This window comes from Perca flavescens, chromosome 16 (assembly GCF_004354835.1).
Source record: "Perca flavescens isolate YP-PL-M2 chromosome 16, PFLA_1.0, whole genome shotgun sequence".
NCBI classification, from domain to species: domain Eukaryota; kingdom Metazoa; phylum Chordata; class Actinopteri; order Perciformes; family Percidae; genus Perca; species Perca flavescens.
The window spans coordinates 21,754,915-21,773,591 of record NC_041346.1 but is presented as its reverse complement, the minus strand read 5'-3'; the positions used below and the strand labels follow the sequence as shown (position 1 = coordinate 21,773,591).

At 40.5% G+C, this 18,677-nt stretch overlaps 1 protein-coding gene across 3 annotated transcripts in view; it reads right to left on the bottom strand.

Moving 5' to 3' along the window:
* The window catches only part of ptpn13 (protein tyrosine phosphatase non-receptor type 13), a 47,346-nt gene extending 29,095 nt beyond the window's left edge, over positions 1-18,251 (bottom strand). For all 3 annotated transcript variants that reach the window (XM_028600846.1, XM_028600847.1, XM_028600848.1), the window contains exons 1-7: positions 17,834-18,251; positions 12,326-12,445; positions 9,400-9,566; positions 7,749-7,814; positions 6,139-6,324; positions 5,696-5,783; positions 2,877-3,509 (exon numbers count right to left, since the gene is read on the bottom strand). In XM_028600846.1, the coding sequence (XP_028456647.1) occupies positions 2,877-3,509; positions 5,696-5,783; positions 6,139-6,324; positions 7,749-7,814; positions 9,400-9,566; positions 12,326-12,440 (1,255 nt within the window). In that variant the 5' untranslated portion in view covers positions 12,441-12,445; positions 17,834-18,251. The remainder of the gene's footprint in view (positions 1-2,876; positions 3,510-5,695; positions 5,784-6,138; positions 6,325-7,748; positions 7,815-9,399; positions 9,567-12,325; positions 12,446-17,833) is intronic.
* Positions 18,252-18,677: the final 426 nt, after the last annotated feature.

Sequence of the window (18,677 nt, the reverse complement as noted above, 5' to 3'; positions counted from 1 at the left end):
ATATGACCATATCAAATATGGTCAAAAGCTTCTTTATAAAAGGCCTTACAAACCATATAATATTTCCTGCTGCAAATTTTGGAGTCAACAGACCATAAAAAAATATAATTACAAAAATGTGGGCATTTGGGTCGCTTTCGTGAACATCTCCTATTCCCTTGAGGCAGCAGTGTTCTGCATTGTTGTCTAAGCTGGATCCACCCCGGCCCAAAGCCACATGACCTGCTGCCAAGTGCCGGAAAAGTCCAATAACGTTTGGAATTCCCTCATCTGCTACGCATGACTCCAATTACAGCCTCTAGGTCTGCAAGGAAAAGATTCAACTGATTGAAGCACCTTGGCACCAAAAAAAAAAAAAAAAGGGGGGGGTGTTGCAGCCGCACTGAGGGACCGGGTATAAACATGCCCATGCACACACTGGCATGCATACACACAATGTTTAGTTATGTTTATGTAATTCATATTCAGTTGAATATGATTTGCAAATGCATACACACAGAAGGCAGAGAACCAGTGTGTAACTGGGTGAAACCTGAAAGAACTGACCACTGCTGCGCCATCACTTTCCTGCAGAAAAGAACAGAAAAAAAGTAAGAGAAAAGGAAAGAGAAAAGGAAAGAGAAAAGGAGGTCTCTGCCAAGTAACACATCCACGAGGCCCTGCAAAGGGTCTGTGCTCAATTAGGCCCCATTCATACTATAGCAACCAAATGTAATACAAACATTTTGGTTCAGTCTTTATGTCGACCTCAGTCAGTTTTGATGGCAGTGAACATTTCTTTGCGTCAGCATGATGTCTAACATCAACGATAATTTAGTATCAATTAGAAGCTATTGACACAAAAAAATACAAAGATTATTATCTCATTTTCAACCGAGCAAGCACAAGCATACACAGTGTGAAAGGTGGGACAATAGACAGGGGTTACTCATAATTCAAATTTTCTTGTTCTGACACTCTGCTAGGCAGAAAAACTCAACTCCTCTCCTCTCACCATCATATTCAATAAAAAAAATATATAAAGTGCCTCTGATTACAATCAGTAAAAAGCAAAAGGGAGGGAAGAAAAGGAAGGCCGGACTTGCTGGGGATAAAAAGCCATAGTCATGGAGAAGAATGCCGTCGGTTGGTGGCTTGGTCAGCATTAAAAATAGCTGCCAAAAATGCAGGGAGGCTGTAGGTTGGAGTGAGCTGGAGAGTTGGGAGAATGGGAAACCAGCGGGAGAAGGAAAGGGAAGAAGAGGTAGAAGACAGGGGTTAATTATATGAAACCATTCATCCCTCATGAACCTCCACTGTTCCCAGATGACCAGCAGACCCATATAGCCACTTGTGACTCTGCATAAAACTAGCATGCCTATGGAGACTTTACTAAGAATTCAATAAGCTCCTGAGGAACTGTAAAGCTCTTGGGGCTGACTGCTGAGGTGTTAAACAATTGTGTTGTGTGTGCTCGGTCTAAGCAAGTGATTATAAAAAGATTGTTTTTTGTAGTCTGTAAATACCTTGCACGTATGTGTTCTTATATCCATGGGTTTACAGTCATATATTAGAAAAAAAGAGAAAGGAACAGTTAGCAGCATGCTAGAATTAAGCTAACCTGTAATTAGAATCAGCCATTTGGAAAACCTCTCTCAGTGACTCATACATTCTGTCCCAACACTGCTGCGCAGCCACCACCAACGATACTTTCAACATTCGAGGCAGAACACAGCTTCCATCCCACATGGTAGTTATAGATGGACACACTACTCCGGATGTCTGTCAGCTCACATCATCCCGTCGCTGTCACATTTTCACTTCTGAGATCAGCCCAGCTGATGGCTCCCCTGCAATCTTTTCCCCAAAGCTGCTGTAACCCTTTTCATTGCCTGATAAATTCATTTTACCACCCAGTTTGACATGTCCTATATATCTTAATGACACAGCTGGGACCTTGAAAGGCTATGTTTCTGTGAAGATTGTATTCATTGTCTCAGTAGCAGAGTAAAGCTGGGAACTTTGGAGGGGTTTTCCCCGTTGAAATTGTGGGCCACCTCACACATAACATCAATGTGTTATTATTAAATGTAGAAGCCCATCTACTACATGCTCTAACAAACTTCCAGCACTACACATTACCCAGTAATGAAAATGACTAAGCTCCGACCGGTCACCAAAATCCCATTATCCTGCAATACTAATGACCAGGTGATTGTTGAGTGTAATCTGCTGCAATGAGAAAAACAAGACGAGAAACGAGAAATCTTGTCACGTTTAATCTCACGAGATCTTGTCACACCTCTAGTTATAGGTGTTCTGAACGGCCACACTTGAAAATTTAACTTGATTTTTGGGATAACAGCCCACATTTTCAGACAGTTTCTCCTGGAAGTCATTCATAGTTTGCACTCAGTTGTACTGGTGAAAAATGACAGAAATAGTTGTGTAAAGAATAAAAAAAATTTAAAAAAAGAGAGCTTAATAGAGATGTTCAAACCATGACTACTTTTTTTTCCACTCCGCACACCTGGACAGTCATAGAGTGATAGGTGGGTGTGAATGTCAGATTGTTGATTTCAGAAAGTTACAGAAATAGTCAGACACAGCCCCCCAAATTCAGATGTCGGTTTTGGAAGCTTTGTGACCATCCAACAAGCACTTCTGATGAAGCATACCGCTGCCTAAAGAAGAAAGTCCTTCACAAGCAAAACATATACCAGTTCTATACTTGCAACATGAGACATGATTTGAAAAGGTTTCCAACATTCACACATAACATTTCACAGTCAACCCAGAGGACACAAATAAAAACTTAAGAGCACATTTATCTCAGTCTTTGACAAAAAACACCTGCTCCTCTTTACCGAAAATTTATGTTAAGAAAGTACACTTACCATCCACTGCTTGCCTTAGCACCTGAAGTTTCCTCTGCCTCTCCTTTATCCTGTCATAGGCGCCGGTGAGGCCCGAGCCTACCGACAGGGCTGAGTGGTGATGAGGCTTCCTACTCTTCAGCCCACCAAACTCAGAAAAGCGAGACTCCCTCTCCCTGGATGCCAGCAGGGGCGATTTGCGCTTGCCTATGGAGTGGGTACTTATGGCGCAGCTGCCCCTCCGCGCATCCTCCAAAGCCCCAAAACGAAGAGCCTCTGGGTCAATATAAGCCAAGTCCACAGAGGAAGCCCAGTTCTTCCTTGCATGACTAGGGCCCACGTCCCCACTGTGGAAGGCTAAAGACCTCCGGTCCAGTTCCACAGGCCGACCCTTTTGCTGGGGGTGAAGGGGATGCAGATAGGGATAGGAGTGCTGGTGCTTGAGTGACGGGGGATTCGGGTATAATTCTGTAGGGGATTCAGGGTTAGGGTGATAGTCAGATGGGGAATACTGTAGGGCTACCCCATCATCCCCCTTCAACAGGTCCTGGATTGGCAGAGATCCCATGGAACGACTAAGGCCCCGGTTAAGAGACGTCTGCTCCTGACTCCTGGCTTTGTAGCGCTCCAGAACCCTGGGGGCAGCACTCCTCCCTAAGAATAGGAGAGAACCAAAATGTTATTGAACCACAAGCAGAAGCACTGCCAGAACTCAAAGCCTCAGACACAGAATAACACATCTTGAATACCAGCAAAGTAAAAGCAATTTAGCAGGTATTCCAAATGAAAATAAACCTGATTGCAAACAGATATCATTTCTTAGAATTTAATTTTTAGATTATAAAAACAGACAGGATGAGAGATAATCTGAAATAGACATAATTCCCAGTGGATCACATCATTATTATCAATACAGAAAGTGGTATTTATGAGAGGAGAATGTAGAGAGGGATTAACAAGGATTTTAATTTGAATAAGTACAGTACGCTTCATTATGCCTAAGTGCCTGTCCAACCTGGCATCCATTTCTAACAGCATCAGCATGACATGACAACTAAACACGGCCCTATCGACTATAGACTCCCCTTCCTTGGCTCTTTTATTCTGGTTTGGCCACAACAGACAGAGCACCTGCTGCAGGCTTCTCGTGGCCCCTCTACTAAAATATTAGACAACCAGCTGAAGTAAATTAATAATTGGGTAGGCATACAGTGTATGTCCTCAGATTCCTCAGTCAGTCATAACTAGAGATGTAGTATACAATATACTATAATCAACAACCCTGACACTGCTTACATTATGCATTCCCAGGGGTGGAAATGTAGCAGCCATTAATGACAAATAAAACTAATACATTTTTAAAATAAACCAACAACAGCACAAGAAATAGCAAATTAAGAAAGATTGCAGACTGCTCTTGACATTTATAGTCCAAGTTTCCCCATTATTTAAAAAACAAACAATAGAACATACAGTGCCACAATAATGAACAATTTGAATGAACAAACTGAATAATGGATGTTGCTATCTTTGATTGTCCATACATTTCAAGTTTGCTTTTCCAGACAAGCTGTATATAAACCACTGCCAGTTAACAACTCTTGTTTTAGAGAGAAAGAGATAAACAGAAGGCAAACTCATGTGCATGAGCAGGAGCAAAAACAAGAGGAAGAGATGGAGAATTGAGAGAGCAGAGGGAGACGTTAGGACCTGTAAAAACGCTGCATGTGGAGGTTTAATCTACAAAGCATATGCTTGGTCTTAGCAGGGAAACAGATCAAAGACAGACAGGCTGCCTTCCAGGAACTCACGGAAGCCCACAAGGACTAGACTGAGCAAAAAAAACAAGAAAAAAAACAGGATGTCTTTTATTTCTCAAAGAAGTCAATTGTTGCTACAAGTGTTTCAGCTACTAGTATGGACTACAGCAATGAAGAAATGGCGACACAAAATAGGGAGCTAGTGTGCTCTTTATATTAACATAAAATATCCAACATAAAAAAGACAATGACTGAGTTCCCCTAGCAACAACTGAGGGAGAGAGCTTGAGAAGAAAGGCGCTTAAGAACTGAGTAATACTCTTTGCATGTACTTTCCCTAGGGCTGGCTGGTGCTCAACCAGGGAAACAAAGCGATGATACAAACAGCAGACCAGCAGCTTCACTGGTGACTCCAAAATATGCATCTGTAATCAATGCCATGCCGTGCTTACATAATCGGGACGACAGCCATGTTTGCGCTGCGCTCTCCTTTCCATGGCCTAGAAAAATGCCGGAGTTCTCTCAGAAACCACTGGGAAGATTTGGTCATATTTTCCTGAATTAAATCCAATTTGAGGTTTCAGCGTGTTGTTCCTGGTCTACTTTTGATTCTTGCCCACAAACTCAGAAAGTGAGGATGTAAGTGATAAAGAGCTTGACAACCAGAGAAGGCATTTACATCCACTTATCTTTCAATTAAAGTAAGATGCATGTAAACAACTTCCAACATATAAACAGTATGTCTAACTGCACTCTGTCATAACCTCCGTTTATCATTAGATATAAAGAACATAATATATTCACAACTAATTATCCAAACTATTTTCATCATTATCATCTCCTCAATCTAATCTAGGATCTAGGAATTTGTTCTTGTTCCAGACTTTGTGCCACTCAAAAGAAGAATACACAGAACTTAGGTTAAGTGTTTTTGAAGACTAATGCAAACCAGACCCCTTTCTCATATCAAGCGTTGGCAGCCAGAAATCTGGATCACTGAATAAATAAAATAACTCCTTCTACACCACAGAAAAGTTCCTTTGAATTTCAATGTGTGTGTTTCAGTGCAGCTTATCTTACCTGAAGGCAAGCCCTTACCCCGCAGCCTCTCCCGAATCTCCTTACTCCGCTCCGGAAGAGACTCTCTATCAGTCAGCAGACCGTCCAGCTGAGAGAAAGACAGCGACAAGTGGAAGAAAGAGAGAAAGGAAAACAAGCAAAAAGCCAAACAAAGAGCAAGCGTGAAAAAAAGCAAGACAGAACAAGGAGGGAAAAAAAACAGAAGTTAGAGGGTCATTCCCTCTGAGTCATCCATCCTGAAATCATGTTCTACCCACATGAGCCCCATTATCTGTTGCGTAATTCAACAAACCTACCGTGCTTTGACAGAGCAGATAAATGTCTTTTAACTTACACTAAGCTAGGATAAAGCTTAAAGTTTGGGCTTACTGGCAAGTAGCCAAAATAAAAATATAGAAATTGGATTGTTGTATTTGACCCACATTAAATTAAAAAATGCTTACCTGGGAAAGGCTGCCCAGTACCAACCGGACCAGTTTTCTGATATAGGAGAAGGGAGGGTCACAACTGGAGTTTCTAATGTGTTTGCTGCAGATGTCCAGCACCGTGCGCAACGACATTCGACTCAATGTAACATCATCACACATGTTGAGAAGCAGGCTGTTTAGGTGTTCCCCCAACTTCATAGGCTGCACAGCAAACAATGTGAAGACAGTTAACATACAAACAGCGAGTAGTAGTAAGCTCTATTGGTATCTCTCAGTCGGATATCTGTATTCTGTATCATTATGTTCACATAAGGAGGCAGAGCTAAGCCTTGCCAGCATGGCACACACCCATCACCTACTTTAAATGTCCATCCATTACATATTTTAGATTAAAAGCCTAAGTGAAGCCTCTATTTTTCATTCAAAGTGGTGTTAAATACTTTGCTATTTCCATTAAAAAAACATGTAAAAACATTGTTGTTATTTAAGTGTTTTGCAGAGTTTGTGCCAATTTCAATCAGTATCACCAAGATATAATATTCCTTTTCGTACTTCTCTGAATAACTGTCAGATTTCACTTTGTGAAATACTAACTACAACCATGCTGCATTTATTTTATTTGTAGAGTGTATGGAATAAATACATGTCAATTCAAACAGAGTAGATTATCTGTATTCTCTTCACATTGATGCCATTTTTGTGCACATTATGTAAAGAAAAGAAGTAGGTACAGAGATGGCACGGTAAGCTAAAATAAACACAGTGGGTGTAAGGTCACTAAGTAGCTATACAGCCAGTGTGTCCATCTCATGTCTATTATGACACTTTATTTCCATGCATCAGAAACAATGACATGTATTTTGGCCCAATGTGTTACAAACTTTACAGCTGCCATTAGCACTACTTTAGCACCTCTTTCATAGAAGCAAAGTGGATGGTAAGCTTGGGAGTGAGTCATGCTGTCTCTAACCTGTGGGCGGTATTTTCTGACAAATGTGAACACTCTGTGTTTTACACCTGGCTGAGATATGAATGTATTGTGAGCCCGACCCTCTCCAGAGGTTTTGGTAGATCCAAAACACATTCCAGAGTGCATTTACAGCTGGCATCTTTTCTTATCCAGATGAGATTTTCAGATATAGATCTCCTTCTAAAAACATGATTCCAATAAAATAACATAATGTCTGCTTTCAGTGAGGTTATGAGGCATGATCCTTAAATTACCAGTACCAATAAGTATTAAAAGTTGTATTGTGCGACACACTAGTTCCTGCAACATCACTGTCCACCATCTCACTGTGCCAGTATCAATGAGAGGATAATGTTAAACCACGACAGAAATTTACTTTGGGTGTGCCTGTTCCAGTAAACAACTGTCTCAACTCCTAATAGGTTTGCCAAGTGTGCTAGTTGTTATCACTTAATGCTAATATGCTAGCATCTTGTTTGCCCATCCAGTTGGCTTGGGCACTGTTGAAAATGAAATTAAGTTTACTAAAAATAATAATAATAATAAAAACATTTTAGTCCTCAACACAAGCGTTTATTACCAAGTTTAAATATGGTCCTTTACTATCACCACTATCCATTTGGAAGGAAGTACTGTATCCTTGGTAATGATTTACCTGACTTTGGGGGATCTCATAGTCCGCTCCCCAGAACAGGGTCATCCCCAGAGAGTACATGTGCATCTGTGAAAAGAAAATATTATGAGCAGCATTTATACTTCCTTCAATTCATTTTATAAAAACAAACAACTAGACACAAGTGAAGCAAGAACACATAGAAAGATGAGGACTATAAAAGGTTTTGTTTCATTCAGATAAACTAGCCACTGAACCTTATTAAAATAAGTCTGCCCTGCGTGAAAGAAAGAGAGAGAGAGAGACTAAAGCTGGAGTGTAATAAAAGTTGTATTCATTCTTATTTGGAAAGGAAAAAAAGACAGGGGGTTTAAGCCTAAATCCAAAATTTTTTTTCCATTTTCCTCTCCTTATTACTCTGCACTCATTGCTTGGGAGAGAAATCACTTCCCCTGAATGTTGGGCTTGGTAGAGGAAAGAATAATTCAGGGATTGCCAAAGAATGCAACAAAGCCTTCAAGGTCTTTCAGGAACTCGAGTGCACACTTAACGACACATTCACGCTCAAAAAAAAAAGGTGGAAATTTAAAAGCCACCCATTAAAAGCAACAATACCACCCTAAATGTTAGAAATGTAAAAGGAAAACCGTGGCATTCTCGCAGCTGACGTATATTTACCCACAGTCTCTGAGAAATAACTCAGCTGGGGAGACGGGACCAGGGCTGGAAAACTGACTCAGCACAAAACTGTGTTGAGGTCTGTGGGGCCGTGCCAAAGACGGGAATCCAGTCATGCAAGATTTTAGCTCTTCTACCAGAGAGGCAGAGTAGAATGGAGAGGGCGTGGTTTTGTGCGTATGTAAAAGAAGTCATGCATTGCAGGAGATAATATGGTTGCTCACAACATCAGTTCTGAATGTTGCAACTGCAAAATGTAATCGGATCTGCAAACAGTAAATATACATCTCCAGAGTTTTGTAGCGTTGCTTACATAGCTGGGATAAAGCCTGACATGCGGCGCGCTATCTCCGCTAACAGGGCTTAGCGCCGCCCAGGACAGTTGTGATTGGTTTAAAGAAATACAAACAAGCCAGTGCGTTTTTTGTCCCCTATCCCAGACCATACTCCATGGCTGACACAGCGCTGTGGAGATAGGTCTGACAATGCGAGACTACTCAAGCAAGAATTTGCTCTTATTAGACACCGGATTGCCCTGTCACACAACTGCAGTTGTTTCTGCACCCACCATTTGACAAATAATCATCAGAAGAACATGGCAAGCTAGCAAGCACGGATGTAAACAATGCAGGCTCCAAAGTAATACAAAAATGAATCGGTTTGCAAATGTAGGAAGGAAGGAAGAAAATGCATTTATCCTATACACACACAATGTGTTTTGGTGAGAAAACACTGAAAGTAAGCATGACTTTGTTAAGAAGACAGAACTCCACAGGGTACCTTTAAGGTACTCAGTGGGTAACAGAAGACAGTGGTTAGATCATACATCTCCAAGGCTTAAAAATGTATGTGAATATAAAACTAAAAGTTATCACCAGGACTTTACTGAAAATATATGAGCATTGACAAGATTTGGAAACAGGTGACAAAACTCACACCAGCGAAGCATTAGAAGTTGTAGACTAAACAATATATAAGGTTCGGTCACCACATGGGTTATGTAAAAGGTTTATACCTTCTCTATATCAGAGATGGAAGTCAAGGAGACCCCTTCCAGGACCTCTGGAGCTGTGAAGGCTCTTAAGTCCTGCTGGGTGACATACTCGTCTGTGAATGAGATGTTGCCGGAGGGCATGAGTAGGAGGGACCAAGGAGAAATGATGAAGCCCATGGCTGTAGGGTCTGGAGAGGGAAACAGACAATTCAACCACTGGAGATATAACCAGAAAACAAACAGGAAAGACAAACCCAACAATATAGTTGTACTTCCATTATTTAAATTCCCAGCCATTGAGTGAGACAGACAGACAGACAGACAGACAGACAGACAGACAGACAGACAGACAGACAGACAGACAGACAGACAGACAGACAGACAGACAGCCTGAATGCAGTAACTGTAGACATATCCAACCACAGTGGATGTTTCTCGCTAAGGCTTCGGCGTTTATGGAAACTCAAGAAGATTGAAGTAAACACAAACACATGTTGCTTTCTTAGCCTGCAAGAAAATAACTGTTGAGGCATAGAAGCAGAAAGGAATGGCTACACAGCGTAATTCTCTTTTCCTACAAAGCCACAGCCAGCGCTATGGTTAGAGAACGTTTTAAAAATATACAAAGGAATGTTTGAGCAGCACTGCAAAATTCTTTTCTTTGACGGATACTTAACTCTGAGAGGAGCACCGAGATGGACAGAGGAACTGGATTTCGGGCACCAAAAATCTGCTTTCAAAAGCTGGAATTCACCGGAGTGCAAATACAAGTTTCCTGTTTAAAACTTGTGTGACAGTTTGAAGATCTTACTCAAAAGGTTGCACACAAAGCTTTTGCACTGGATAAGCAATAACAGAGCTGAGCAGAAGTGCATGACTCAGCCTGAGCAAATTTGTTTCATGATGGAGAACAAACTAATTCAACAGATTAAATAAACTGCAGATAGCAGAAACCTTATCTGATGAAAACTAACTGTTCTGACAAAAAAGCATGACTTGGGCATGCACCATATGAATCCCTACTAACTTCAAATGACAGCATATTGTTGTACTGTAAGTTCTTTATCCTTAACAATGTAGTCTGTCCATCTGATAAGCTGCTATCTAAGCTATTAGGGGCATGGAATCATTTTGAACTATACTACTACTACTAAGAGGCTGCCCTCTAAAAGTAGAGCCACAGCGGACATGCCAATAGAGTGCCAGGCGGAAGGGCAGAAGAGCAGAAGACGCTGGCCTCGGCAGAGTACCAAACACAGGACTAAGCAGAGAGACAGCAAAAACAGCACTTCATTTTGAAAATGCAGACTTCTATGCGATCTGAAATTTTCTACAGACAAAAGCATGATGGGCAATTCCTCTAACACATCAGAAATATTCACACATGGCTTATTCATACAAATCATTCTTATACAAACAAAGTAACTAACCGCTGCTGTTTACATACAGGGGAAAAAGCGTGCTGGTGGTTTAGTGTTTGATAATGTGAGACAATTCACAATGTCTGAAAAGTCATGCAAAGGTTTGCTAAGTCAATTGCACGTTGGCCTCCACCATACATTAGGAAACAGAAACTTTCACTGAACCACGGACAGATAGAAAGAAAGAAAAAAATACACATCTAAAAGTAGGACATTTACTGCAAACATTTTTATCCGTTTCTTGTTTTTATGCTTTATTACTTTTTATAACCAAGACATCTAACAAATTATCTGACAAATTTAGGTTTGAATGGCCGTTATTAATCCTCTCGTGGTAAACATAATTCTTTACATAGCTCAGTGACTATATAATAGCTGGTTCCAACATCTGCTCTTCAAATTTTGGCTTAATTCAGCAGTCTAAAACTGTACACATGCGAGGCCACAATTTACTCAGTATAGCTATACAACTGCACACTGAAGGAAAAAAAGATTTAGCAACCACAATTGCTGCAGCACAATACCATGTAAAGATTAAAATAAGATAATCTAAAATTCTCAAAGTATCCAGCCTCGCATTCTGTCCTTTATATGTTCAGAATTTTATCTCAGAAGCCTTGATTACTGAGGAGCATTTGCACGCAATCTCTTGACCTCCGCATAAAATGCATATTTACAGGACACACTGGTGTCAAGCTGGTTTACGCATACAACAAAATCCTGGTTCCTGCTTTATGGAAATGCACAGGCCAATGGTAAACAGTTGACACTGATGACACAATTATGGCCCACACAATCAGGTGCACTGGAGTTTCGTATGAGACTAGGCATCACCCAAAATTTGTAACAACAAAGAGGGCAGTGCCGTGCCTGCTGCTGACTCACATCCTGTCCAATGTCTCCAGAGTTAACCCCCCTTTTAGTCACCCGCGGCGGAAGTTTACCTTCGTTACAAAGACACTCTGGAATTGGGCAACCTTATCTCTTTGGCCTCAAGGACAATCACAGACACTTACAGGCTCAAATGATTCACAAAAATGATGATTACAACAAAACACAACCGTCAACAATCGTACGAATGATGCAACATACTGACAACGAAATCAGTGCACTGATAGAATCTTCTGATTTAGCAACCAAATGTTTTACACACGTTAGAGTCTGAGTGGGACTAAATCTATCATTTAAAAAAGGAACAACATTTGCTAGTATAAAAGCGTTCATCTTGTTTGTTTTGTTTTGAGCTGCTCCTTTTGATTTTTTGCATTGATGTAATGGATTGGTTCGGGCAATTAATACATTGCCACAAGCAACAACATTAACAAATCATTTCAGATAGAGAGGGACAGTGAGCGATCCCATCAATTTGTCAACACAAAATGGCACCTGCAATTCATAGGATCTGGACACCAGACCATTTTTATGAAGAAAAGAAAAAGTAGGGTGGACAGATTTAAAAAAATAAATAACTGTGTGTATGTACAATAATTTCTAGACCACATTTTTGCACACTTGATTCCACATACCTTTGTGAAAGAGTTCTTGGAGGCTCTCAGCACTCTGGCTGAGCACCGCCCAGACCTCCTCTTCCTGGAGCGGACCGCCTCGAACCTCCAAGGCTTCTGCCAGAGACACATGCATCTTCCCTGTGCAAGCAGAGAAAGAGGACAACTGATTTATATCAGAAAACGAGCACACGCATAAATACAGAAATAAGCTTTAACCATAAGGGCACATGCTTGCTTTATATAATGGGAGCCTTTGGCAGAATGTCAAATCAGACAAAACACACACAGAGCATCTACACATCACATCACACATGCTAATCAGAACAATATGTACCTCAGACCTTTTAATTAAACGAAAAAGCCCTGGATTCTGATTACTGTGACGGTATCAAAATAAATAAATACATTTCCTGTTAGAATGAACAAATGAAAATAAACAGATTTTATTTTTCATTTTTATTCGGTTGAGAATTATAATCGTAACAAAAGTCTAATCCTGAAAAAATCCACACCCTACTTGTCCTGACTGGCCTGGCAGTCTAAAATGAAAGCAAATAAACCCACATTGCCATATCTCTCTCTCTCTCTCTCTCTCTCTCTCTCTCTCTCTCTCTCTCTCTCTCTCTCTCTCTCTCTCTCTCTCTCTCTCTCTCTCTCTCTCTCTCTCTCTCTCTCTCTCTCTCTCTCTCTCTCTCTCTCTCTCTCTCTCTCTCTCTCTCTCTCTCTCTCTCTCTCTCTCTCTCTCTCTCTCTCTCTCTCTCTCTCTCCATCCTCTGCAATTGAGGACGTAGCGCAAGCACATGATGACACAGACACACACAGACACGCACACAAATGCATGTTGATTGATTACTTGTCAACTATTAAATTAAATCGTCAACTATTTTGATAATAGATAAATCGGTTTGAGTATTTTTTTTATGGACAAATTACTTTACTCACTTAAATGTGAATATGTTCTAGTTTATTCACTTCTTTGTGACAGTAAACTGTATATCTTTGAGTTGTGGACTAAATAAGACATTTGAGGACGTCATCTTGGGCTTTGGGAAACATGTTTCAGCATTTTTTTGACGTTTTATAGACCAAACGACTAATCGATTAATTGAGAAAACAATCAACAGATTAATTGACTATGAAAATAATCGTTAGTTGCAGCCCTTGTGTCTACTATCTTCTACAATCTGCCTAGAGCCAAAAAAAATTGTTAATGGCATTCCCCTTGGGTTGTGGTTTCACTGTCCAACCAGTCTTGATTTTGCCAACAAATCTAAAGTCCATGAAACCTTCTTTGAAATTGCCCCAGTCACTTTGAAAGTATCTTTTCTTCTTCCTCTAGAATTAGCCTATACAGTATATAATGATACGGTTGTATATCATCATGCTGGCAAACTACCGTTAGTGATAGCCTTTTTATTTTTCCTCCACATTTTCCTCCTGCCCAATGATCTAGGCCTCACAGACTCAACATTCAGTGTGCAGCTTCCTAATTTTCCAATACTCACAAAATATGACACTGACAGACATGGTCACGTTACAATATAACAAGAAACTCTGTTTTTAGCCAAAAGCTTGATGATACCTTGAGTAAAAACAAATCCATATTTTAAATGTGGATAGATTATCAGATGTTTTGAACTTTTGCGGTCTATTTTTCAAATTTTCCCACTTACTTACTAGATGATAGTTTGGGGGTTTATAAATCAAAACACAAAAACATAACAGGCGAAAACACAGGAAATGAGGCATAATTCCTATGCAAAATCAGCCAAACACAACTTATGTTTGAGGTGGGTACCAAAGTACACATTTTTTCAAGCCAAAACACAAAGCGTGACAAAACTGTGGACATCATGTCTGTTCCATAGGGATTTGGCAGGTGCACAAATTTGGCACAAAAGAGCTTAACAGCAAAGATGCCCAAACCTGACGTGTCAGATCACATTTGGCTGTGTTCTGTGTGCTATATTGTGGTTTTGCTAACTGCAATGTGGGCTTGCCTTGGACCACACCTGTGGCCTCAACACTTGATTGTTACTTTTTTTCACTTTACTTTTTGTTAAGTTTAAATTTCACAATTAACAAATTGTTATCAGCGATAGTTCCAGGAACCAAAAAGACTAAAAGGTGCCAGTATACCCAAACAGTAGTGCTTGTTGGATGGTAGGAAAGTATTTGACACCCCCTTCCCCGCACCTTTCCAACACTGGAATTTGTGTGTGTGTGTGGGGGGGGGGGGGGATTTCAGTCCGCTCGCTAGCCAAAGTTGACATAACATTTTAAAAAGAAGCAATGCACAAGTTTTGTCGTTTCTGGCATTTTTAGCTACATTTAAGTAGGCCTATATCACTCATCCATAAACCCTTAACATAAACTGGGTCAGCAGCCTCATTAGCATTGGGCTTTATTTCTGAAAGCAATATGTGAAACAAACAACGTCGTTTCTATGAATCAGAGTTTGGAGAAGAGAGTTAATGAGAGGAAGCATGTCACAGGCCTTGATATTTATGCAGGAATGCGGGTTAACCATTCTAGTCAATGGGAGGCGTGAAGTCTGAGGCGAAGTGGGTTACTACCCATCTTGCTCATTACCCATTAGAATGGGGAGAGCGGGTGCTGTGAAGACTGATTGTTTTGCGGCCGTTGTTATTTCAACAGAGACCTGCAGTGGAATGTTTTTTATCCGCACCGAGGCTGCTGTGCAGGCCAGCTCCTCTCACATTGGACTATGGTCCTGCTCATTATTGAGGGGGCTTAGGAGGCAGCGGCCCAAAACAGTGAGAGCAGACAACCTTCACCACTTCAGCGCCTCATTCTCTTTTTCAAACAGTGGGGATGTTGGTTCCCAGGTATTCCCACACTATAGCTAGAAAGAAAAACCCAAACAAGGCTTAGTCTGCTGCTGCTGCTGCTAAGTGTTTGAAAGTCTTTGCCACAGTCACAAGGATTTTAAAGAAAATAATCCTGGAAACGTGATAGTGCTCTTTACTCTGCACTTTGGTGAAGCTTTTCCTTTCCTCCCACCTGTGTCTGTGACACAGCTACAACCCATGAAATGGATTTGAAAACAATTGCCCTTCAGCTGGGTAACCCATACCAAAAAGGTACAAATCATTTCAGTTTCTGTTGCTTTCTTTCAGTGCTCATCCCTCAATATAAGCCAGCAGCAAAAAGATCAGAAAAACATGTACGTCTTTCTCTTTTAAACTTTTCTTTGATCCTAAATCTTTTTAAACTAGAGCTTCTTCACTTTTGTGGCAATCGTCCATAAAAACGCCAGATTCCACTTCTATTTCCAAAAGCATAACTCGTAACATAAGTTATGAGACGGAATTTGTTCATATCCTCCAAACATCAGAACTGTGGTCTCAGCTGGCAAACACTTTTGGAACAGAAGCCAATGAGAAGAGGTACTCTTCGCCAACATTGAGGTGAAAATCTTCCTGAACTTTTTCATTCCAGGAAAATTCAACAACAAACTCTGAGTGAACCTCTATTCCCAGAATCATACTGTATTATGCAGCCTGTAAGGACACAATTCAAATTCAAAACACACTTGGTGTCTAGGAAGGCCTGGATCCGAATATCTGTTAAACCAACATGACGTATGATGTGATGATGTAGGGACTGATGTTTTTAAAATGCATATAGCAAACCAAAAACAGACTGTATGCTATTAAACCGATAACCTAATGACATACGGTACTTGATGTATTCTTCATTGCAAAGCTGTAACATCAGTAGAGAGATTGTGGTTGAATTCACAGCTGTGCCTCACTTAAGTGTCTTTTCAAGATATCAATCAATCAATCAATCAAAACTTTTATTACAGACTCAAGGTCCAAATCACCCACAACAATACATAAATACATATCAATAAACGCACATGCATACACACCTACCTACACATTTAATAAATATAAAAACAAACAAATTGAAGAAAAAAAAAAAAAAAAAAAAAAAAAAATTATTGTTCTACCAGGAGACAATTATACCAATGTTTCCACATACGGGATTGGTAGCGTGTAGTGCTTAGACGTATGTCAGTTAAGCCCATTATTATTTCATTTTGTGACCCATCAAGCCGACACATGAATTTAAACATTAGGTTTCTTAAAACAGCATGAAAGGTATTCACTCTTGCAACCACAAACATCTCACTTGCACTACACCATCTTGGTTTTGTGAGTAATATTCTCATTGCGTCATTATATGCTACTTTCAATTTTAAAAGACTTGCCTTTTTATAGTTTGACCACAAGTGCGCAGTATACAACGGTGTGCAATATGCTTTGAACAGAGATATCTTTACACCAGCCGTACATGCCCTAAATTTACGTAAAATAAAAAATAGTAGCAGAAATTAAACAGAAGCAGTGACTCTTCTAAATCAAAAGGGAAAACCTGATGGTTGGTTTTCAGTAATCATAAACCTCTTACAATTTAGTCAATTAGCAGACATGCTTTCCCAGATTATCTTAAAATGAGTTGAACACAGAGTTGCAGTTATGGACTGGTTTCCCTAACCAGTAAGCCACCCTGGATGTTGGTGTTTTGTTTTTCAGCTCAGCCAGGGCCAGGACTAGCCAGAAGAAAGCCATGACTATTCCATGATTATCAGCCCAGTTCTGGCCCAACGGCCCTTACTTCTCATTTTGGTCTCGACCTCATCCGCTCCATTTCTGTTAATCACAGGGTTGCTAGGAGTACCGTGACATGCAGAGCATGGTTTTGCAAAACCTCACTCTCCCACCCACCCCTCTTCCCAACACACACAAACCCAACCCACTGACTATTTTCCCCATTTTCTTTCCTATGATGATGCTCACACCATCTCCACCATAACCACTTTAGATGGGAATGTTCATCTTGCTCAATCACACAGACTTCCTACCTTTCTCTTTGGGCTTGAATGGCATATTCAAAACCCTCATAACCTTTGACTTTAGGTTAACTTAACTACTTTTCTATGGTAATGAAGGGGGAGGGGGTACAAAAACTGCCTACCTATAACCCCCATAAAACCTTCAGCCTGACATATTATGCCTCTAAAACGCTTTGTTAAGCTTAGACATGTAAACAAAAAATGTTGACCATTTTCTTAAAATTACACAAATAGTGCTGGTGGCGGTTAGCTAGCCAGACACCCTGTTATTTTTGTAACCTTAGTGGTGTCTCCTCCCTCCCAAACTAAAAATACAGTTATTGGTGTGGTCAAAGATGCCCCATGTCAGACATTAGCTAGCTAGTAGGAGCAGTAGTTGAGACGTTAACACAATGTATAGCAATACTTTCAGCTCGAGATTAAATATAAACGGACTGTTTACTAGCATTAAAGTAGACATGTAACATGTTTTAGATTTAAAAAAGTAAATAAAAAAAAAAAGCATCGGCGTTTGAGCCTCGCCACAACAGACTCAATTCCTCAGTTTTCCCGGGGACAGTAGCTGGCAACCGTTAACGTTACGCTAGTTAACGTCAGTGAGCTAACTTTTTGTACATCATGTTTTAAGTGCTTAAACTTACCAGTCGAGAAGAGCTACACAATCACTTGAAAGGGAAATGTTCGTACTCCGACAAGGCTATGAGTGCGCACACAAACGGGACCAGAGGCCATCCCATCCACAAAGCAACATCTTGGATAGTAACTTTAACGTTAGTTGACTATGCGGCGGCGAGGCAAACGAGCAACAGGTCTCCACAGCGCATTCAGCTATAAAAATCCACTACACTGGCAGGTATTGTTAGCCGAGCCGCCGCAGTTAAAAACAAAAAAACGAATCTCTTCTTTGGAAATTGCTCAGAAGTTGTGTTTGATGGCCACAACACAACACTGAGCTCCCATCAAGCGCAGCCAAGTCACCATTACTGCTGAGAGGAGCGGAATTACCCCTCCTTTAGCCCAGCTAGCGTGGGCTGACTGGGAGTAACAAGACACCTTACTTTGGCTGTCCATTGGCTCACTGCTAGGGGTTGTCATTTAACCGTTTCTATAGTAACATACACAACTGGGAGTAAAATGTACAGTGAGCATGGATTCTGGATGCAGTCAGGCTTGTTAAATGTGTTATATATAGCTACCCAACGTTTGTATAGGGACCAACATAATTGTTTATATAAAAGAAAAAATCAGTTTCAATGCATTTTCGCAAATACAGAAAAAGTCAAAGAGGGAACATGTATGTTACTCAGATAGCATAGGCCTACTATTTTACTATGAAATTATGCACAAATTAGACTGCGTGTAATTTAATATTAGTACAAAAAGCCGAAAATCACAACCTCCATTCAGAGCAGGAAGGCTCCGTAAATGTTGGCCTATCAGTTTGTATATGTGATGTTTCCTTCATCCCTGTATCGTGCGAAGGTG